This window comes from Euprymna scolopes, chromosome 31 (genome assembly GCF_053919585.1).
Source record: "Euprymna scolopes isolate OS-2025 chromosome 31, ASM5391958v1, whole genome shotgun sequence".
Lineage (NCBI taxonomy): Eukaryota > Metazoa > Mollusca > Cephalopoda > Sepiida > Sepiolidae > Euprymna > Euprymna scolopes.
The window spans coordinates 8,423,244-8,446,914 of NC_136512.1; the positions used below are offsets into that span (position 1 = coordinate 8,423,244).

General features: G+C 35.2%; 1 protein-coding gene across 12 annotated transcripts in view; it reads left to right on the forward strand.

Moving 5' to 3' along the window:
- The window catches only part of LOC145255614 (pleckstrin homology domain-containing family H member 2-like), a 1,732,783-nt gene that overhangs the window by 1,351,937 nt on the left and 357,175 nt on the right, over positions 1–23,671 (forward strand). For all 12 annotated transcript variants that reach the window (XR_013863868.1, XM_080114122.1, XM_080114121.1 and 9 more), the window contains 3 exons: positions 3,490–3,602; positions 8,960–9,139; positions 12,199–12,419. Coding sequence is in view for 11 of the 12 variants with exons in the window: in XM_080114122.1 (XP_079970248.1) it covers positions 3,490–3,602; positions 8,960–9,139; positions 12,199–12,419 (514 nt within the window). In the remaining variant the exon portion in view is untranslated. The remainder of the gene's footprint in view (positions 1–3,489; positions 3,603–8,959; positions 9,140–12,198; positions 12,420–23,671) is intronic.

Below are 23,671 nucleotides of genomic sequence, written 5' to 3' on the forward strand. Positions count from 1 at the left end.
GTCATTTCACAAGTCCAAAGAGACCCAGCGTCAGTTCACAAGTCCAAAGAGACCCAGCGTCAGTTCACAAGTCCAAAGAGACCCAGCGTCAGTTCACAAGTCCAAAGAGACCCAGAGTCAGTTCACAAGTCCAAAGAGACCCAGCGTCAGTTCACAAGTCCAAAGAGACCCAGCGTCAGTTCACAAGTCCAAAGAGACACAGCGTCATTTCACAAGTCCAAAGAGACCCAGCGTCAGTTCACAAGTCCAAAGAGACCCAGAGTCAGTTCACAAGTCCAAAGAGACCCAGCGTCAGTTCACAAGTCCAAAGAGACCCAGCGTCAGTTCACAAGTCCAAAGAGACCCAGCGTCATTTCACAAGTCCAAAGAGACCCAGAGTCAGTTCACAAGTCCAAAGAGACCCAGCGTCAGTTCACAAGTCCAAAGAGACCCAGCGTCATTTCACAAGTCCAAAGAGACCCAGCGTCAGTTCACAAGTCCAAAGAGACCCAGCGTCATTTCACAAGTCCAAAGAGACCCAGCGTCAGTTCACAAGTCCAAAGAGACCCAGCGTCAGTTCACAAGTCCAAAGAGACCCAGCGTCAGTTCACAAGTCCAAAGAGACCCAGCGTCAGTTCACAAGTCCAAAGAGACCCAGCGTCAGTTCACAAGTCCAAAGGGACCCAGCGTCATTTCACAAGTCCAAAGAGACCCAGCGTCAGTTCACAAGTCCAAAGAGACCCAGAGTCAGTTCACAAGTCCAAAGAGACCCAGTGTCAGTTCACAAGTCCAAAGAGACCCAGCGTCAGTTCACAAGTCCAAAGAGACCCAGCGTCATTTCACAAGTCCAAAGAGACCCAGAGTCAGTTCACAAGTCCAAAGAGACCCAGCGTCATTTCACAAGTCCAAAGAGACCCAGCGTCATTTCACAAGTCCAAAGAGACCCAGCGTCATTTCACAAGTCCAAAGAGACCCAGAGTCAGTTCACAAGTCCAAAGAGACCCAGAGTCAGTTCACAAGTCCAAAGAGACCCAGTGTCAGTTCACAAGTCCAAAGAGACCCAGCGTCAGTTCACAAGTCCAAAGAGACCCAGCGTCATTTCACAAGTCCAAAGAGACCCAGAGTCAGTTCACAAGTCCAAAGAGACCCAGCGTCATTTCACAAGTCCAAAGAGACCCAGCGTCAGTTCACAAGTCCAAAGAGACCCAGAGTCAGTTCACAAGTCCAAAGAGACCCAGAGTCAGTTCACAAGTCCAAAGAGACCCAGAGTCAGTTCACAAGTCCAAAGAGACCCAGCGTCAGTTCACAAGTCCAAAGAGACCCAGCGTCATTTCACAAGTCCAAAGAGACCCAGAGTCAGTTCACAAGTCCAAAGAGACCCAGTGTCAGTTCACAAGTCCAAAGAGACCCAGCGTCAGTTCACAAGTCCAAAGAGACCCAGCGTCATTTCACAAGTCCAAAGAGACCCAGAGTCAGTTCACAAGTCCAAAGAGACCCAGCGTCAGTTCACAAGTCCAAAGAGACCCAGCGTCAGTTCACAAGTCCAAAGAGACCCAGAGTCAGTTCACAAGTCCAAAGAGACCCAGAGTCAGTTCACAAGTCCAAAGAGACCCAGAGTCAGTTCACAAGTCCAAAGAGACCCAGCGTCATTTCACAAGTCCAAAGAGACCCAGAGTCAGTTCACAAGTCCAAAGAGACCCAGCGTCATTTCACAAGTCCAAAGAGACCCAGCGTCAGTTCACAAGTCCAAAGAGACCCAGAGTCAGTTCACAAGTCCAAAGAGACCCAGCGTCATTTCACAAGTCCAAAGAGACCCAGCGTCAGTTCACAAGTCCAAAGAGACCCAGCGTCAGTTCACAAGTCCAAAGAGACCCAGAGTCAGTTCACAAGTCCAAAGAGACCCAGAGTCAGTTCACAAGTCCAAAGAGACCCAGAGTCAGTTCACAAGTCCAAAGAGACCCAGCGTCATTTCACAAGTCCAAAGAGACCCAGCGTCATTTCACAAGTCCAAAGAGACCCAGAGTCAGTTCACAAGTCCAAAGAGACCCAGCGTCATTTCACAAGTCCAAAGAGACCCAGCGTCAGTTCACAAGTCCAAAGAGACCCAGAGTCAGTTCACAAGTCCAAAGAGACCCAGCGTCAGTTCACAAGTCCAAAGAGACCCAGCGTCAGTTCACAAGTCCAAAGAGACCCAGCGTCAGTTCACAAGTCCAAAGAGACCCAGCGTCAGTTCACAAGTCCAAAGAGACCCAGCGTCAGTTCACAAGTCCAAAGAGACCTAGGCTTGACTTCAGAAGGAGTGCTACGACTTTGTATCCTCTGCTCACAGCCTCCCCCTCCTCTCCCGACTTGAACCAAGTCATTTGGTCATACGTCGAGAACATCACCAACATGATCTCTCACAACACCATCCACCAAGTATTCACCGCACTCCCGCTGGCATTTGTGGAAAAGCCATGCTCCCAGTTCCGGACCCGTATCAAGGTGGTGATTGAGGCTGAATGTGGCTACATTGAATAGATGTCAGCTCTACTACATAATCAACTTACCTGAATTGATTTTTTAATAAAAAGTTACAAATAAAGCTGTAGAGTTTTTTTTTTCTTTTGGGTGATACTTTTATCGTTCCACCCTATATATATATATATATATATATATATATATATATATATATATATATATATATATATATAACTACTTCATTTATTCACATAAATTTAATATACGAAAGTGTAGATTTATGCGTAAACTTAAAGTATTTACTTCAAACGTGCTCAATACGTAGGTAGAGCTAGTTAGTGTAACCACACAATTCGCGCATAAGCCTGACGAATCCTATAGTTGGATGAAACGCAGAATATTCAGTGTAGCTTAATCGCCATATATATTTTATAAATTACTATATATATATATATATATTATCATATTATTATCATTATTATTCATGCTCTAAGAGTTTTCACACAAGGCATTATCAGTGAATGTCTCACAATAACAGGTGGTTTTCCCTGAGTCTGAATAACAATAGGTCTTTGCACCTCTTTTGATAACCATTGCAAATCACTTTGTGCTACCGCAACAGTCGGTTACCATTGATTTCTCGATAATAACAACTAGCGATTTTTGCTGTAATTTTAATTCTGATAACCCCTCCCCCCAATGTTTCAGTACTCTCTAACGCTCATTCAGTGGAGGTGTGAATGGTGCTTTCCCTCCTTCTTGATCCTCCACAATCATTTTGTGTGACACCAACCAAGGCTTCTATCACCATTTCTTTTAGGAAGAGGATAGTCGTTGTCGTCATCGTCATCATCATCATCATCATTTTTCATCATTATCGTTTTTTCTCATTTGTTAGGAGTTTTCATGCAGGTTATTATCAGTGATTGCTCACTGACAATAATCAATGGTGCTCCCTGGAGTCTGAGTGACAGCAAGTTCGATTATTTAAAACTAAGATCATGTCTTTGAATTACTGATTGCCATATTGATTTGCTCTCCTCTCCGCAGACTCCATGTATTGGAAGCACCCGAAAATGCTGCATACCAAGGAACCAATTCCGTCGCCTATGACCACACTGCCATCGGAGGAGTTACAGGAGCAAGCTGTTGATCTGTTCAAGGTGAGTGCAGAGGGTGGTCAGGTAGGGATTTCCAGAGTATTTATTGATTTTAAAACAATTTTAAGTTGTGAAACCAAGGTATCAGACTTGCAGTCTTGTAACGTTTTAATTAGTGTTGGGACGATTATTCGGAATCAGAAATTGGAAAAATCAGAACTTTTGTGCCTATTTTCCAATGCCAAAAACGATTCCTTTAATCATCTTTTTTTTATTAAAACAAAATATTCAACTGCTGGTAATAATAATGTAATTATCAATATTTATTGATTTTAAACTATTAGTAAAACAAAAGCTATTGATACCCCCCCACCCACCCCCACAAATGTGTTTTTATGTTTAAGAAAATACATGCACATTTAACATGCGTTTTTATTGTAATCTGGGAAAAATAACAACTCTTTAATAAAATATTTAGAGATTTATAAGGAATCGGAATCGGTAATTGTATCGGAATTAGTAATTTAGTACAAAATCAGTAATTGTTTCGGAATCGAGAAAAATATTGGAATCATCGCATCACTAATTGTAATACAATACTTCAAGACTCAACAAGACGCAGCTTAAGAAGGTCGGATGTTACCTCGGTCGAAACGTTGTGAGAATAACATCCAAGATGAGAACAGTAGTCACAATAATTCAAATTAATAATCGGCATCTAAAAAAATTCTGAAACTTAACGTGTTTCTTGTTATCTTTCGAGTCATTTTTTTGGTCGAGATCTGCTGTTTGAATTCGGTTCTGTTTTTGAAAGGTTTGTTTCCTTTAAGAACAGGATATATTACAATAGTCCATACATTTAACGCATAATCCAAAAAGATAAGTGACTGATCCCCGTCTGGCATCAATTGAAATGGATGGCTCTCGTCTTGGGGAGGCTCCATGTTTTGACAAGCTTCTAGGTCTGACCTTTATTCCTGATCTTCCTGATGGAAGATGTACTTCAAATCCGTTTTCAAAGTCGCTGGGAAAATGGTGGGATTATTCTACCGCTCCAGTAGATATCTCACTGCTGATGCAATTCTCTATCTATATAAAAGCCAAGTACGCCCAAGGATAGCGTACTGTTGCCACATCTGGGCAGGAGCTGCTAAAAACAGCCTATCCTGCCCTGACAGAGTACAAAATAAACTTTGTGGCTTAGTGGGGGATGCCCTTTTCTCTTCTCTGCAACCTCTTTCCCACAGAAGAGACGTTGCGAGTCTGTCTCTGCTTTATCGTTATTTTCATGGCAATTCTGAGCTCCAATCTATGGTCCCCCTGGCCTGACTTTCATAAAAAACACTCGTCTAGCTTAAACCACTATCAATAATTTCCTCCACTCTTTATCTGTGCCCACACCCAAACGTAGATTCCATGAACAAAGCTTCTTTCTATGAACTGCACGCCTGTGGAACTCTATTCCAACTGACTACAATGTGGTTGTCTTCAAGTCCAATGTAAACAAATTCTTGATGAGCCATCCACTTAAGTAATCCATTTTACCAAATTTCCACTATTAACGATTACTATGGCATTGTCCCATTGACTATTGTACATTCTTTAACCCTTATACTCGAGTGGCCTCCTGGCCTTGATAAATGATGACTCCTTTGTAAAAAATTAAAAATATATATCCTTTATAAATATATGTGGTATATATGAGGTGCCTTAAATAATTTTCTATACTGTTTTGTACACACATTTAAAATTGTCGTAGCTTCTTGAAAATTCGGTATGTTATTGCTATCCATTTTATGAAATGATTGACCAATTTTTATGATTTCAAGTTCTAATGAACAGCTACGACAGGAATTGGAATACACCCTACTAAATCCTGATTGTCACAGTTGATGAATTTCAAAAATACAATCTGGACGTGAAGACATTTTAGAATAGCAATATGCAATAAAATTCTGTTTAAAACTTGGAAAAATGTCAAAGAAATGTATGGAATGCTTCAGACTGCTTTTGGGCCATCTTGCATTAATCGAGCATCAGTTTTTGAGTGACATAAGAGATTCAAGGAAGGCAAGGAGTCTGTGAGGGATGATGCGTGGTGTGGGAAGAATAAGAAAGTCAGAACACCAGAATTAATTGGTCAAATATAGAATTTCATGAATAAGGACTGTCGTGTGTCTATATAGACAATAAGTGAAGTTTGATGTCAGTATGGGAACTGTACGCACAAATTATTCACGAAGAATTGAAGGTGCAGAAGATTTGCATGAATGCACCAGTACATAACTCCATCCATATCACAGACTATTTGACCAAGATGGGCACTAAGACAGTTACTCACCCTTCCTATACTTTAGACCTTGCTCCCTGTGACTTTTGGTTATTCCCTAAGCTCAAGGAAAACCTTAGAGACTGCCATTATAAGAAAACTGAGGATATGAAAGAGGCTGTGACAAGAGTCACTGACACACTCACACAAGAGGACTTCATGGGACCTTTCAAAAGTTGTTGGAATGGTACAACAAGGGCATTACAGCCAGAGAAGATTACTTCAAGGGCGAATAAAGTTTCATGTGCGTACTATGAATAAAAGTGCCCATACAAAAATCGTCTGGAAACTTATTGCACACACCTTGTATATTTTCCTGTTATTAGAATCATATATACAAATACAATCTCTATATATAAAGCAGTATACGTACATTTGTCCGTGTGTGTGAAAATATTTAACCGATAAACTACTGGTCATATAACACTGAAAGTAACAGGAAATAAAGATGGTTTATAACGAGTAAAATCTTTGTTTGGATGGATTAATAACGCGTACAGAAATAATGTTGGCAAGTTGAAATGCAAAATGTTCATGTAAACTTGCTGACATATTTCTATTTTTTTAATTTTTTTTATTACATTTTCATCCCAAACAAGGCACATTGCCACTTTGGGGTAGGGGGCTACTATCAGGGGAAACAGCTACTGGGGTACTATGTAGGGATTTGGGCAGCAAGATGTTGGTTCATGTTACACTTGAACTTCTGCACGTCAGTACAGTTTGGGAAGCAGGGATCTTGAATGGAATTCTAGAGTCTAGCAGTTCTGGGGAAGAAACTACTGGAGTAGAAAGATCTTTTACATCTAGGGATCTCTACTGTGTGGGGGTAGGATTTAGCTGCCTGTCGGGTTTGTCGAGGGTGTCTACGTCGTGGGGGCACAAGTGTCTGCAGTTCGTCAGAACATTCACCATTAAAATACTTGTAGAATAGGCAGATGGATGCAACGTTTCGTCGATGGGACAGAGGCTGAAGCTTAGATTCCAGTTCAGGGCCTATCAGATAGGCGACTCTCTTTTCTATTACTTTTGTGCATGCGCAAATTCATTCATAGTTTGAAGAGGTTTAATTTTAAATCGTTTTAAGAATCTGACGAATGCTCAAATGGTAGGAATGCGGCTGGTGTGTTAAATGTTTTGGTTTTGATTCAAGCTGATGGCGCCCAAGTCTGTTAATATAATATTCAATAGAGAATTGGCTCTGTAATGATAAATATACATTTTGTATGGAGTAAAATATATTTAAGTGTAATTTACGACCGGGCAAAGCCGGGTGACCCCTCCCCATCCCGCTAGTATTAAAGATAATAATTTAAATAACCGATATGAATGACTGATAGAATACCGGAAGTAAATGTGAACGCGGTAGAAAAAAAAAAAAGAAAAGAAAAAAGAAGAAAAAAAGAAAAAAAAACATGAAAAATAGGTATGTATTGGACATTATTATTTTAATTAATGTTTGAATTTAATCAATTAATATAAATAATAATAGCTGGGCTAAAATGTTTACATAGAACAGGGAAATTTTTTTTTGCCGTGCTGTATTAATTGCGAAATAAGAATAACTAACCGGAAGTTGGGGATTTTTATAATACGGCATGACCGAGAGACATGAAATATATAAAAACGAATAGGATTACACTCAAATAAAGGTAAAAACACCGGAAATATGATCATCAAAGTTTAGTGAATATATTGAAATAGTTGTTTTGTAAAATTTACTTTTTACTGATGTTTCTGGATTATATACATCTTCCACATTTTGATACGTGATTTTCCCAGTCGTGCTCGTGCAGTTTCTGAGCAATCATTAATTTGGATGGATGGAACTGCATAGCAGTGTGTAGAATTCTTCTGACTGTTCGATAAGGCAGTCCCAAGACCAAAATATTGGGTATAAAATTTGGCATGGCACCATGATCTGGTGGTAAAACGCCAGGCTACTTATCGCACTGTTACGAGTTCGAACCTAGTTAAAAAGTTTAGCCATGCTGAGAACGGGTGATACCCAGAAACACGTGTCCATGGATAACATTTATGCACGTAAGTATATTCTATATATTCTACCTATATAGTATAAAATTATATGTTATGTATACATATAAAATTATATGTTATGTATACATATAAAATTATATATTATTTATACATATAAAATTATATATTATTTATACATATAAAATTATATATTATTTATACATATAAAATTATATGTTATGTATACATATAAAATTATATGTTATGTATACATATAAAATTATATGTTATGCATACATATAAAATTATATATTATTAATACATATAAAATTATATATTATTTATACATATAAAATTATATATTATGTATACATATAAAATTATATATTATGTATACATATAAAATTATATATTATGTATACATATAAAATTATATATTATGTATACATATAAAATTATATATTATGTATACATATAAAATTATATATTATGTATACATATAAAATTATATATTATGTATACATATAAAATTATATATTATGTATACATATAAAATTATATATTATGTATACATATAAAATTATATATTATGTATACATATAAAATTATATATCATTTATACATATAAAATTATATATCATTTATACATATAAAATTATATATCATTTATACATATAAAATTATATATTATGTATACATATAAAATTATATATTATGTATACATATAAAATTATATATTATGTATACATATAAAATTATATATTATGTATACATATAAAATTATATATTATGTATACATATAAAATTATATATTATGTATACATATAAAATTATATATTATGTATACATATAAACTTATATATTATGGATACATATAAAATTATATATTATGTATACATATAAAATTATATATTATGTATACATATAAAATTATATATTATGTATACATATAAAATTATATATTATGTATACATATAAAATTATATATTATGTATACATATAAAATTATATATTATGTATACATATAAAATTATATATATGCATAATTGACTTTAGGCAATGCTTGTTAATTTTTTGACATTGTTTATTAATTCTTGTTTTCTTGCCATTTCAGTTAGTATTCCAATTTATGACTGTCCAGATCGACACTCGAACCCTTGACTACCACGTAAGCCTTGCACAGAGCATTCTTGGGATGTGTATTGAACACCCTCAACTGCAAAATGAACTCTACTGCCAATTGGTTAGACAAACATCACGACATCCTGTACAGAGCAAAATTAGTGGAGTGCAAGTGAGTATCGACGATTCATCAATATACAATGAATTGATTTTTGACAATCATCGTCATCGTCATCATCATCATCATCATCATCATCATCATCATCATCATCCATATATAGATGCCTCAGGCACTGCTCGAAGATGGACTTCGAGATGGAGCGAACATTTATGATGGTGATGATCATTAATTTTCATTGATTTTTTTAAATCCTTATCATCATTTTTTTTTTGTGTGATTTGTGTGATGTCTTTCGGCGGTCAGAGCCCTCCAAGGTCACTGCGGCAAGTGGCCTCCAGTTGGGACGGTATAGGCGGCGTCGAATCTATAGACCGCTGCACCATTTCGCTGTCCCTCTTTACACAGACAAGCATGTGGCGTAAGCTATTGGATTCACTGCGTCTCATAGCGGTATAACCGGGGATCTGAGGTTCGTCTGGTACAGACTTCAGCCAGGTATCCAGTGCCGACTTGAACGATTCTGTTTTGCAGTTCGTGATCTCTCTGATGTTACGTGGTAGGCAATTGAAGAGCGTAGGACCCTGGGAATTTAAACTCGATTCCCTGAGCCGTCGGATCCAGTTGTCCCTGGCACTGGTTAGGGGTGGTACCACACACCTTCTGCCACGTTTTGAGATATGGTGCTGTATACCAGCGTTGGGCACCTGGTTCTCCATCATACGCCAGGTATAGATGATTGAATATCTTTCTTGCCTGCGTTGAATTGATTTGATATTCAACGTATCCAGCAGTTGCCAATAATTCAATTGACTATAACCAGTTATCTTTCTTAGAAACGACTTCTGGATGGCCTCTAATGCTTGAATATGACCTTTTCTGTCCGGAGTCCACAGCTGACAACAGTAATCAATGTGCGGCAACACCAGCGACTTCCAGAGTGTCAGCATTAGGTTTTTTTGTCTCGTTTTGAAAGTGCGTAGAATCCAACTGGAAAGGCTCCGTGCAGTTGAACAAACTTTGTCGATCTGGGAGGTGAATGTACCATCAGAATCCAACGTTACTCCCAGATCGCGCACAGTATCTTTGGTTTTAATTAGCTTCCCGTCTTGGGTCGAGTACTTAGATGCTTCTCATCATTGGTTTAACGACACATATATGTACATACACATAAATATCCATTTATATATATATATATATATATATATATATATATATATATATACTAGACTACCCGTGACCCGTTGGGTCAGTATGTTATATTAGCTATGGAATTCATGTATGAGCGTGACACTTGTGATGTGAAGAAAACAGGTTTTTTTTTGACATAACAGAAACATTTCTATAAAAGTATATTAAAATGAAAAAAAAAATATAGATAGATTTCTATGAGTCGGTCTGTTTATTACAATTGATTATTTTTGAAAAAAAGAATTTACTGTTACTGAATTATAAGTGGTTGGCCATCCTTATAGGTAAATGTGTGCTGAACAGATATCATAATACTTATTATAGTTAAATTCAAATTTTGATATATCTGTTTTTTTTTACGTCGTTCATTTCTGTATTACGTTTAAGTAATTTTAAACCCCACTCGAAATAATAACGTTAATATTTCAGTGCGCAGGTTATGCGCGCATGCGCAACCGGATGTCGTAAACCAGAAAGTGGGTTACATACATCGTTACAAGGTCATTTGAGTTTTATAATTTATATATATATATATATATATATATATATACATATACATATATATATATATATATATATATATATATATATATACATATACATATATATATATATATATATATATATATATATATATATATATATATATATATATATACACCTACGTTCACTGGTTCACACGTTGGGACTCTTTTTGCCCCACTAAACAAAAATATAATCTTATCAACACCCTTATCCATACAGTTTGTATGATATGTTCAGAGACCAAATTAAATGATGAAGTCAAATTTATTACCAAAACTCTTTGTAATAATGAGTTTCCATTGCAAATCGTAGAATCTACAATAAGAAATAAAATTTCTAATTTCAACAAAATTAAACAGGCATCTGTTGACAAATGCACTATCTACCTACACCTATCTTGGCTAGGTAATATTAGTGAAAATGGCGGAAACTGATTCACAAAGGCATAGAATCCTTTGAGAATAGCGGCACACAGTACAGCAATAACACAATCTGACTAGGAAATTGAAAAATGTTTTAAAAACAAAAGGCAAAATTCAAACAATCTTGTAAGGTTTAGGATGTTTAAAAAGTTACTGCAAGAATTGAAGGAAAACACCAGGAACAAAACAAGGGAGTTAAATCGCAATCCAGAGATTCTGCAATCTGTCATGAATAATGGTTTGGAAAGAACACAAATATATGAAGCTAAAAATGAGCAACATTTAAAAGACATTATTTTTCATAAATTATTTAATTGTTTGAATTTTTCATTGTTTTTTTTTTTAAGTTCCCAATTTCTTCGTCAGAATGTGTTAAAATTACAGAAAAATATCATAAAAAATAAAGAATATATTTAAGTTCCCAAATCCTTCAGTGACATTTTGGACAGGCTGTACAAAAGGAAAAAAAAACGGCACTTGTACAGTTTAATCAAGAAAACAATTTCACTTAATTTGATCGAATAGCTTTTTTTTACAGCGGACAAACACGTTTTTATTACAGCGCGTTGAAGGTAGACATCTTTGAAGTTTTTTAACACACCACAAGGAGATAACTCAGCTTAAAGCGACGACACTCCCTCTCCATCTTTAATACTAGCTTTTCTTCCTAAAAATCAAACTTTTGCTCGGTATCATAACAAATTGTTTTTTCGCTGTAAAAAAAAAAAAAAAAAAAACTACTCGCTGAAATTAAGTGGAATTTTTTTTTTGAGAACTTCATCCCATAATGGATAGTACAATATAACCTTTTTCGATATTTTCATTTTTTAATGTCTTGATTAAACTGCACAAGTACCGAAAAAACCTACAAATCACAAGATATAATAACAGAGTTACAGAAAGATTAGATGAAGGTTTCACACGTTGTTGGATGAAAGTTTTAAATCAATTGAATTTTTTTTCGTTTCTTTATAGAATCTCCTCCTCTGTGGAAAACATTCCTGGTTTGTCTGTGATGGCTCCCACAAATCTTCATCATCATCCCTGATGGATCTCTCCGAATCCAAACTAAACCCCGCCCACTACGTCACCCAGCAGGGGTGGCAGCTACTCTCCATGTGTGTCTCCTTGTTTCTACCGAAGCAGAGCATCATGTGGTTACTCAAAGTTCATCTACAGAAGCACGCCGATCCGAAGTAAGTGCAGCTCACTATTATTATTATTAGCCATTATTTCAGAGAGCTTCACCACATGTTTGATAACAAAAACTCTACCGAAAAGTTGATTATTGTGTTGTGTCGTCATGTTATATATTTGCTGCAGCTGGTCGTCAGTTTTTTTTTTTCAATCTATATAATTTCTAAAATGTCAACTTTTGTCATTGTCTCGATATATACACTTGGCAGCAAAACAAAACAGACACAGCTGATTATAAAATATTTTGTTTATTCAAAATAATCTTTTCGGTTTCAGAATGACAGTTATGACAGCGCGCGTGGTGGGTGTTGGTGTGTTTTGCAGTTGAGAAAAATGTGTCGCTTAGTTCACCCGTTGTTGCCGCTCTCTCTTCTGTTCTTTGTCTGCCCCTCTATTTTATTAGTACAGATGACGTCAAAGCATTCCACCACGTATTGTCTTGATATGTCGGTCAGTTTTGCTGATCTAATCGGGAATTCTACGTCGTTGACTTCTTTGACGTCATTCCCATGCACCTGGATCCAAGATCTGACAGACTTTCCTTTGACGTCATTCCCAGGCACCTGGATTATGCAACAGTCAGAAAAGTACCTTTTTAAGGATGAAGGTTACCAATTTATAGGGATGTGTTCACGCCTGTTTTGGGGTTTTACTTTAGGGTATTTTGCAAGGAGAAATATTTTTGGGATGAGATGGATTCAGAGAAATATTTTCAGTGTTAACGATTTGCAGGATTTTTTAATCAGTTGTGAAAAAAAAAAGTTGTGAAAAAAATGAGAGATATTGTCATACGGTAAACAAAATCAAATAATGAGTTAATAAGGCATTTTTGACAAAGAGATATTGTATGTATCTTTAACATGGAAGGAAAACTAGAATGTTTTTAGAATTCTTGTAAAAACAAGGAGGGTTGTTAGCTGAGACGTTAGAAGAAGACTGGATCGATTAATAAAGAACCGTGAGTTTCAGGAATCAGGAGAATCGTTATGAAAACGTTTCTGCTAATTTTTATAAATTATAATTCATTGAATGTTGTTTATAAGATTCAATACTCTTTTTTTTTATTGTACTAGTAGATGACGGCTTTGCTTTCGATTAGTTTCGCTTTTATACGAAAAAGCCGAACAAACACGCGACAGAACGGAATAGCGTGAATTTTGCAAAAATCGCTCAAATAAAAGATATAGACGATCTCCGTTCGCAAATCGTAGATATTACAATCTAGGGAGTATATAAAAAGTTCTAAAATACAGTAACCTCCTCCCCCCAAGAACCCACGCGAAAAAAGCCTTGTTGGAATACAAAAACGCGCGCACCACTTTTGCGTTTTCTCTATATAGAAGATAATTCATTGAATGTTGTTTATAAGAGTTAGTATTCTTCTGTTATGAAAAATATTTCGGTGAGATGGATTGGATCTATTTCAATGAATAAGATTGCCAGACGATAATGTGATGAGTTGTGTCTGTCTTTGTGTTCGTAATTGGAGAGAAATGTTGCTGAGATGAGCACCGACAGCAACATAGATTCATAGATTCGGGTCAACTGGGTTCCACTGGTTTATTGAAGAAAAATCTGCCTTCTAAAGGATTTAGTTAACTCCCAGAAAGACCATTTCAAATAAATTCAGAAAGTTTTTTGATTGGTCCAAAATATAATTATTTGTTTTTATTCTGCCTAGTGTATGCGCAGACGACATGCGTACAAACGCGTTTATGGATTTTGATTTTGTACACCTTTTTTTTTGGATTTTGATTTTGTACACCTTTTTTTTTGTTTTTGACTCTCCACAAGAGTTAGGGACAAGCTCGGTATTTAATCTTAAAAAAACGGAAAACTTTTAATTAGGATGAAAATAAAAAATGCCTCAGTATAGAAAGATTTCTCCTTCACTAACCAAGGACAGAAAAGATGTGTAGTGTCAGAGCAGATACTTGTATTATTATTATTGTATTTATTTACTCCCCCCCCCCAAAAGCAAATTAGGCACAAGGCCGTTTTTAATGTGGGGTAAAAACCAGCTTCCCTAAAACTAGGCAAAAAGGGGGCACTCTGATTACCAAAAATAATAATTGTCCCAGTATAGAGGGTCTCCCCTCCATTGACCGGAACAAATTACCTTAAGTGCAGCATCTGCAGAACAGATACTACACTTTGATCCCGACCCGAAGGCCAAGAACAACAGAAAAAGGCGAGCATTTTTGTATTATTATTATTATTATTATTATTATTATTATTATTATTATTATTATTACTACTACTACTACTACTACTGGCCATCCATGTGCATATTTCAGAGAGCTTCACTACATGCTTGATAACAAAAATCCGCTGAAGATTCGATTGTTGTGTTGTTAGATTTGTACCTATTTCTTTGCCTCTCCACGAGAGCAGAGTTAGACACAAGGTCGATTTTTATATGGCAAAAGTGGAACTCCCAAAAATGCTTTAATATAGAAGGATTTCTTCTTCACTAATCGATGACAGAAAAGATATAGTGTAATGTGAGAACAGATGCTACACTTTATTCCGAGCCAGAAAAACAAGCAAATGTATTTAATTATTTTCTCTCCAATATTAATCCTGGGCCCAACTCTCTTCCTGATCTACATCAATGATCTCCCAAAACACTTACTTAAATCATTCGTTGACATCTATGCTGATGACATGACCATCTATAGCAACACATCAAAGGACGTAAATGACAAAGATCTCTTTGATTCTCTCTCCTCTGATCTTGAGCACGTGGTACAGTGGGGGAAGAGGTGGCTGGTTACTTTTAATGCATCTACAACCAAGCTCCTATTTTTATATCATCAACGCTCTGATCCCCATCTGGCATCAATTGAAATGGATGGCTCGTCTAGGGAAGGCTTCATGTTTTGACAAGCTTCTGGGTTTGACCTTTACTCCTGATCTGAAATGGAACACGTACATCAAGTCTGTTGCCAAGGTCGCTGGGAAAATGGTGGGATCCTTCTACCGCTCCAGAAGATATCTCACTACTGATGCAATTCTCTATTTGTATAAAAGCCAAGTACGTCCAAGGATGGAGTACTGCTGCCACATCTGGGCAGGAGCTGCTAAAAACAGCCTATCCTGCCTTGACAGTGTACAAAATAAACTTTGTGGCTTAGTGGGGGGATGCCCTTTTCTCTTCCCTGCAACCTCTCTCCCACAGAAGAGACGTTTCGAGCCTGTCGTTGTTTTATCGTTATTTCCATGGCAAGTGCTGCTCTGAGCTCCAATCTCTGGTCCCCCCTCGCCAATCTTTCATGATAAACAACCGTCTAGCTGCAACCACTGTCAATAATTTTCCCCACCGTTTATCTGTGCTTAAATCAAAACGTGGATTCCATGAACAAAGCTTCTTTCTCAGAAGTGCACGGCTGTGGAACTCTGTTCCATTTGCCTGTTTCCCACCTGACTACAACTTGGATGTCTTCAAGTCAACATAAATAAATTCCTTAGTAAGACACTTTATCAAATCTCCAATACTAACAATTACTACGATAGTATCCCACTGATTACTGTACACGCAATAATCCTTATCCCCGAGTGGCTTCCGGGCCTTGATAAGTGATGCCCTCCATGTAAAAAAAAAAAAAAAGAAAAAAGTAGGTTAAACATAAGATCAAAATGAGGAATAAATAAATAAATTAATCAATAATACTCAACTCAATAATTTATTCCAATTAATTAAATTATATATATATATATATGATGATTGCAACGTCTCTTGTCAGACGAGTGCCACTCCCTCAGACACTTAAAGTCCATGAGCCCAAAAATGACTTCATCGCCACAGGACCATTTTTATAGACAAATGCCTGAGGGAGTATCTATACACATGATGTTACAGTGTCTTAGCTTTGTACGACAGCTAAGTCTCTCTCTCGGTTCAAAATGTTAAGATCCAGAAACAAGCAAGAGCCAGATAGCCAGCAACATGTAAAACTGCAGACTAGCTTAATGTGGGTACGGGTCTCCCGCTTTATCATTGTTTAAATCAGAGATTTGCTTCTCCTAGAAAGGTTGTCTTCACCAGGGCTTACAAGAGCCCTCTCCACCCCAACACACAGATACATACACACAAACACACACGGTGCTAGTTGGACATTGACCCCGAAATAGGGTTCATTCGCCCTTTGGAAGGTCTTATTTTTAATCCTTCAGGGAGACTAGCCACCCTCCTCACCAAACAAGTCTGGTGGGAGAACCAGTTTAGTCGCCGGTGACCCAACCATAAGGCAGGTTGTACTGGGTTACATGGTACCAGTAGCATATGACATGAACTGACTGGGATATATATATATATATATATATATATATATATATAGACTTGTTTGTAATATACTGAATTTTACTGGTTACGTATAATTCAGAAAATTTCATATACCGATGAATTTTAAGCCAAAACGAGATGACTTAAACTGTAAGCTACAAAATTATCATATTTCATAATTGAGCATTCATATATTGTTTTAACAAAAACCAAGACTTTAAAAAAGGAATTGATAGCAATAAAAAGTCTATTTCATTGTTAGTTACAATTGTTTCAAGACCGGTTGGACAATTTCAAGCATTATGTCGTTTGAAAATTTTCACATAACCAGCTTTTTTTCAGACTTTTTGAATAAAAAACACTTTAACAATAGAACTTTCCCTTAAAGGAAAAGAACATGCACACACATTTTATATATATATATATATATATATATATATATATATATATATATACACATATATATATACACACACGCACACACACACATACATATATATATACACACACATATATATACACATATATATATAAATATATGTATACACATATATACACACACACATATATATATACACACACACACATATATATATACCATTTGGTACGGACCCCATCCTGGAAGATTAGATAGTAAATGAACGTGGATTTATAGTGGCGCAGTGGATAGAAACGTTGAATTTCTACGGTTCCAGATGAGCATTGTCTGAAGATAGCGGTTTCAATCCTATCCAAAGCCGGCCATGGGCTTATTTGGCCCAAACCATGGTAAGACGACAACTGGCAAGGCAGTAATTGCTGAGGATGCAGTTAGGAGATTTGGACTGCACCTAAAAGAAGATGAGGATAAAAGTCCGCATTAAATAAGTAGGAAAGTCATCTTCTATTATTATAATGCTTCTTATTACGTAGCACAAGACGAAGTTGGACAGGTGCTGGTCAACTGTATTTTCGATCGTCAGCCCCCCCCCTCTCTCTCACTTTCTCTGCGCCCTTCTTAACGGTGACAAAACATGTGATGTTTTAACCTATGCCGCTTGAATTGAATCAACCAAAGATATCCTAAGAGAAATTGGTTGGGAAATCTTTCCCTATCCTGCATATTCTCCTGACTTATCTCCCTTGGATTTTCACTTAATTTTGAGGATTACAAAAGCATTTAAATGACTTTGGGTTAACACCACGAGAGGAGATTGAGCATGAATTAAATTCATATTTCTCACCAACACATAAAGAATTTTACAAACGAGGCATTTATAAGCTTTTTGAAAGATGGAATCAAGTTATAGAGAGCAAAGGAATTTAGTGTTAGTGATTTAATAAATATGAATACGGATGTGTTTCTCCGCAAAAGAATATGATTGGCTGGTGTAAGCAATAAATACGGACAGGTATAGCAGCCTAGGAGCGCTGTTAAAAAACTAAAGCTTAAGCATATTTCCAGCTAGGACTAGAACGGTCTTTATAGTACACGGAAAAGTTCATTATTATCTGTAAGGGGGACACACCACAACACTTTAATAGTCATGGGAAAACATGCCAACCATTGCATTGCCATCGCTGAGAACACTAGAAGACTTAAAATAAGGAACTGGAATCGAAGTTGGATATTTTAAAATTCTGGTAGTCGGAAAAGGAGATTATACTTTATTGCGTTGCAACCCTCTTTCTGTCTATTATTACATCAGGAACAAATACAGAACAAAAAAAATGCATTGAAAGCGAAAAACAAGATGTAGAGAGAAAAAACAAGACGAGTTAGTGATGGAAGTGTTTCTGACAGAGTTCAATTTGAAATCTATATACAGCATGTTTACCAAACATTAAAAAAATATACTGTCTGCTTTGAAATATATATATATATATATATATATATATATATATATATATATATATATATATATACACACAGACCATTGACTATGTTTGCATATTTCGAATATTCATAAAATTAAAAATATAATAATAAAATCAATATATATATATATATATATATATATATATATATATATAGATGTGTACATATATACATGCATTCATATATATATATATATTCATATATACATATATATATATTTATATATATGTATGTGTATACATATACATGTATATACATATATTTATACATATACATATATTTATACATGTATATACATATATTTATACATATGTATGTGTATATATATACATGTATATACATGTACTCATATGTACACACACACACACACACATATATATATATATATATATATATATATATATATATATATATATATATATATATGATCCAAGTAGCTAAATGGAGGCGGCTGCAACTTCAGAAAACAACAAAGTCTATAACCAAATGGAACTATTTTATTTTTAGCAAGAAATAATTGGCTTTTTCGATTCACCTATAGAATATAAATCGGGGGAAAATATCGGCCATTTTGTTGGTTTTCGAGCACATTCTGAATAAAATTGATTGCTGGTTTTACGTTGTTATGATGAGCCAGAAGCTGGATTGACTTACCTGATCATCACTATAAAAACGGCTTCACGTGTTACATGGATTGCTTTGCTATTCATAAAAGACCAGTTTAATAGAAGATGTCATTAACATTTTAGCAGTTGAAGGGCTGAGATCATGGTGCAATAGAGATCAGTATTGAATACGGTGTTGTTAAATATTATAAAAAACAAGTGGCAAACACGTTGAATTGAATACGGTGACACTGTTAACCGTGTCGCTACAGATCAAATCTTTCGGGCCTACACGTTTCTGGTACCGTCGCAAAGGAAAAAAAAACAAAACAAAAAAAAAAGACTGGAAATAAATAAAAATCCAACTCGGCATTTTTTTAACATGAAAGAATAACAAATATCATCTTTTAAAAGTTTTTTCGTACACGTGTTTTACAACGCTGGGTCATATAACACGTGCTTTTTAAAAGCCTCTCTCCCCGCCACTTCACGTCAGCCAACGTTTTCTCGTCCTGGTGGTCACACATCCATCTCTCCCAGCACTGAACTTGCTTCTAATTTTTTGCTCGAACACCTGCTTTCCTTTTGTCTCATTCTTTTTCGCCCTCGTGGTCATATGTCCATCTTTCCTGGTTTCACTTTTCTTCTCTGCTCGACCTTCTTTTTTTCTCCTGTTTCTTCCTGTGACGTCAGCACGTACAGAGTTGCTTAATTTGCATATGTGCTAAGGCGGCAGCTACTGCTGTTAATATTTTCGCTAGTCAGCTATCCTAAGGCTGCTGCTGATTTCTCACACGGGCGCCATACGCGCTATGCTACAACACTATAGAAAATAATACCTTGTAATAAAATTCCAATGGCAAAATGATCATCTATTCAATTTATTCATTTCCTTTTGTCTGGTTGACATCTCTCGTTAAAATGGATCATAATTTTCAAAGGTTATAAACAATTGCCGCATCATTAGGGGGCACCAATAATATATAGATAAAACTCATCACGTCTGTATCTCTGCCTGTTTCCAGTTTTTTCTGCATCTCTTCCAAGACGTAAGATTGCAGAGCGGTGCAATGCAGGTCGAATGATTGCATTTTGTATGGCCCGTTGTTATATATATATATATATATATATATATATATATATATATATATATATATAATGTATGCTGGTAAAAATAGTCACTAAAAGGTCAAAAATTAAAAATAATGGAATTTGGCAGGCGTAAATCGACTTAAGGTGCTTTTGTACGCATGCACAAATATACGTTTAAAGATTAAAGCTGATTCTTTTTAAACTATTTCTTATTCGTCTGCTGATAGCTCAAGCGGTAACAGCTAAGAATAGAGCGGCACGTGTTTTTCTTTCAATTCTAGCTGATGACGCTCAAGTTATATATATATATATATATATATATATATATATATATATATATATATATATATATATATATATATAATACGATTTCGACGTATGAGGTTCCGTCACAGCAACTAAGTTGCTGGGAAATCCACACAGATACTTTGTTTATAGTGGTGAAGGCTTTGTGTAGAACCAACCACACTTTTTTGTTTTACTGCTAACTTCTGTCGGTACAGATAACTGCCACAGGACAGAGCATACAGTAAACCGCAGGTTTTTACATCAGTTTCCTTCTCCCATATGCATGTCTTAACAAGAACTGGGGATGCATCTATCCCAGTGAATTAATGCGCCTCCAGACCAACCTGGAAATTTCTATGACTCGGCGCAATATATATATATATATATATATATATATATATATATATATATATATATATATATAAATCACTATTAAAATCAAAACGCGGTAATGTCACTAAATACGGTTTGTGGGTGATATGGAAAAAAAAAAGTTTGTGTAGGCTTTAAAAATGTTTTTTTTTAAAATCTTAAACATTATTACATGAGGCATCATTTCGTGTGAAAAGTTAATTTGTTTTATTCATCGAAACTCGAGAAATGCACGATTAAAATGTTTACACATTTTAATCGTGTAATAAATCAAAATGGCTGCCACACGCAATTTCGTAGAACAAGTGTTAGCCTTGACCTTGCGACCAACAACCAAGATCAAGTAAAACTGAAAAGTTTAAAAAAAATTTTAAATAATTTTTATTAATCATTTTTTTATATATAATTTAGAATGACAAATAATTTAAACAAATTAAAAAACAATAGTTTAAATTATTCTCCATTCTAAATTATATATAAAAAATAATTTAAAATAAAAATTGTTTAAAAACCGTTTTTCATTATTTTTTATATTTTTTCCTTGCATTTATTCTGTATGAATAATACTAATAATGATAATAATAATAATAATAACAATAATAATAATAATAATAATAATAATAATAATAATAATCATAATAATAATAATGAGAATAATAATCATAATAATAATAATAATAATAATAACAACAACAATAATAATAATAATATAAATGATAATGATGATAATAATAATAATAACAATAATAATAATAATATAAATGATAATAATAATAATAACAATAATAATAATAATAATAATAATATAAATGATAATAATGATATAAATGATAATAATAATATAAATGATAATAATAATGATATAAATGATAATAATAATAATAATAATAATAATAATATAAATGATAATAATAATAATAAAAAGTTGTTTAAATTATTGTTTATTTTTTTCCTTGTATTTATCCTGTATAAATAAAAAATAAAATTATTTTTCTATTCAATTGTTACATTGTCATTTTGCACCGGTTCATTCCATTTCACTCTGGGTTTTTGATCGCAAAACGACCTTGCGCTACGAAATTGCGAGTGACAGCTATCTTGATTGTTGCACAATTAAAAATGTGTAAACATTTTAATCGTACATTTCTCAAGTTACTCGAAATGACTCCTCATGTAAAAATGTTAAGGATAAGAAACATTTTTAATTACACAGACTTATTTTTTCATATCACCCACAAACCCTATTTACCAAAACACGTTTTGCTTATTTAATTCAATGATACTACATAAGTTTCTGCAATACCGTAAATACAATAAACTGCAAATACACACAAACTGTTTGGCATTATTAATTTGTACATCCACGCCTTATTTTAACCTTAACCGCGAGACATAAAGGTTTTTATAAATCTGAGCGTGGAGATCTGAAACTTAATCCGAAAGATGTATAAACAGGACTCACAAATGTAGGTCAAGGGCGTGTGCGCGCACACCGCATAACTTTTTAGGCTATTTTTTTCTTAGTGGCGAGATACTTCTACAAAAGATCGACGTTTATATTATGTTGTTGCATAAGTTCCCGCCGTTTTTTTTATTTTTTTAATTTTTTTTAAGAAAATCAAAGAATTTCAACAGCAAAAATAAGTTCGTGTGAAACCGAAGCTCCAAGTTCTTGTGTGAATCCCATCGACTGAAGGTTGCGTCAAATTGTCGCAAAATCACGCTTCACCTTTTCACCCAATTCTCCACATGTCTGATGGCTATCTTTCCTTCAAAAGAACTCTGAGTTGGCCTTCATCTATCTTGATTGGCCTTTTGGAACGAGGAGCGTCATTGAGGTAAAAATTACCGTGTTTGGATCTGGTAAACCAATCTTGAACAGTTCTCTCAGCTATAGCGTTTTCTCCATATACGGCACAAATATCCTTGGTCACTTCACTCGCTTTTTGACCTCAATTAAAGGCGAAAAGAAGGTGTCGAAAATATGATTTTTTAAAATCTACTTGATGATTCATTTGACGGTTCTGAAAAACGAGGAAAAATGATATGAGCAGAAAACGATGACCATTGTCTTGTAGAACAGAATACATGTAATTGTAGTTTTGACGCCATTTAAGCTTTGTTCAAACTAACACTGAAGCAAAGTAACGTTTGCTTACAAATATATGTTATTAGATTATTACTGTTAAATGTTATCGATATTATTTCGTAAACTTTAATGAGCAACACATTAAACAAATTAGGGTCGCCTCCATATCGCTACTGAAACTATTATTGCATAACGAAATCCGGTAAAACAATGGAGGACTGATTGACGGATGCTACGTTAGAATTTAACCTTTAGTAACGGAAGTTGGCGAAACCGCGTGACTTCGGGTAGGAGGAAAATCTTTTTGGTTTACAATTCAAGCTATCAAACCAGGAACATGGTCGGCCCCGAAGAGTCACAGTAAGGGTGAGGTGGCCGGGCACAATGTACCTTAGTGTAACAAGACGATATATCTATCTGTTTGTATGTTTTTCTGTATTTATGTCTTTCTGTCTCTCTTTGTTGCCCTCTCTTTCTATTCGAATGGCATCCTGCACTTACTTAAGTTCAGGGATCCTTCGCTCTGTTGATGTTTCAACGTCTGTATTAAAATCTTCTGATAAAAACTGAACATCGGAGTCAAAATAATTGTCTCTACACGCGAACAAAAAACGTTGGTATCCGACGGCGACAATGGGGATATAATCCATAATATAAATCTC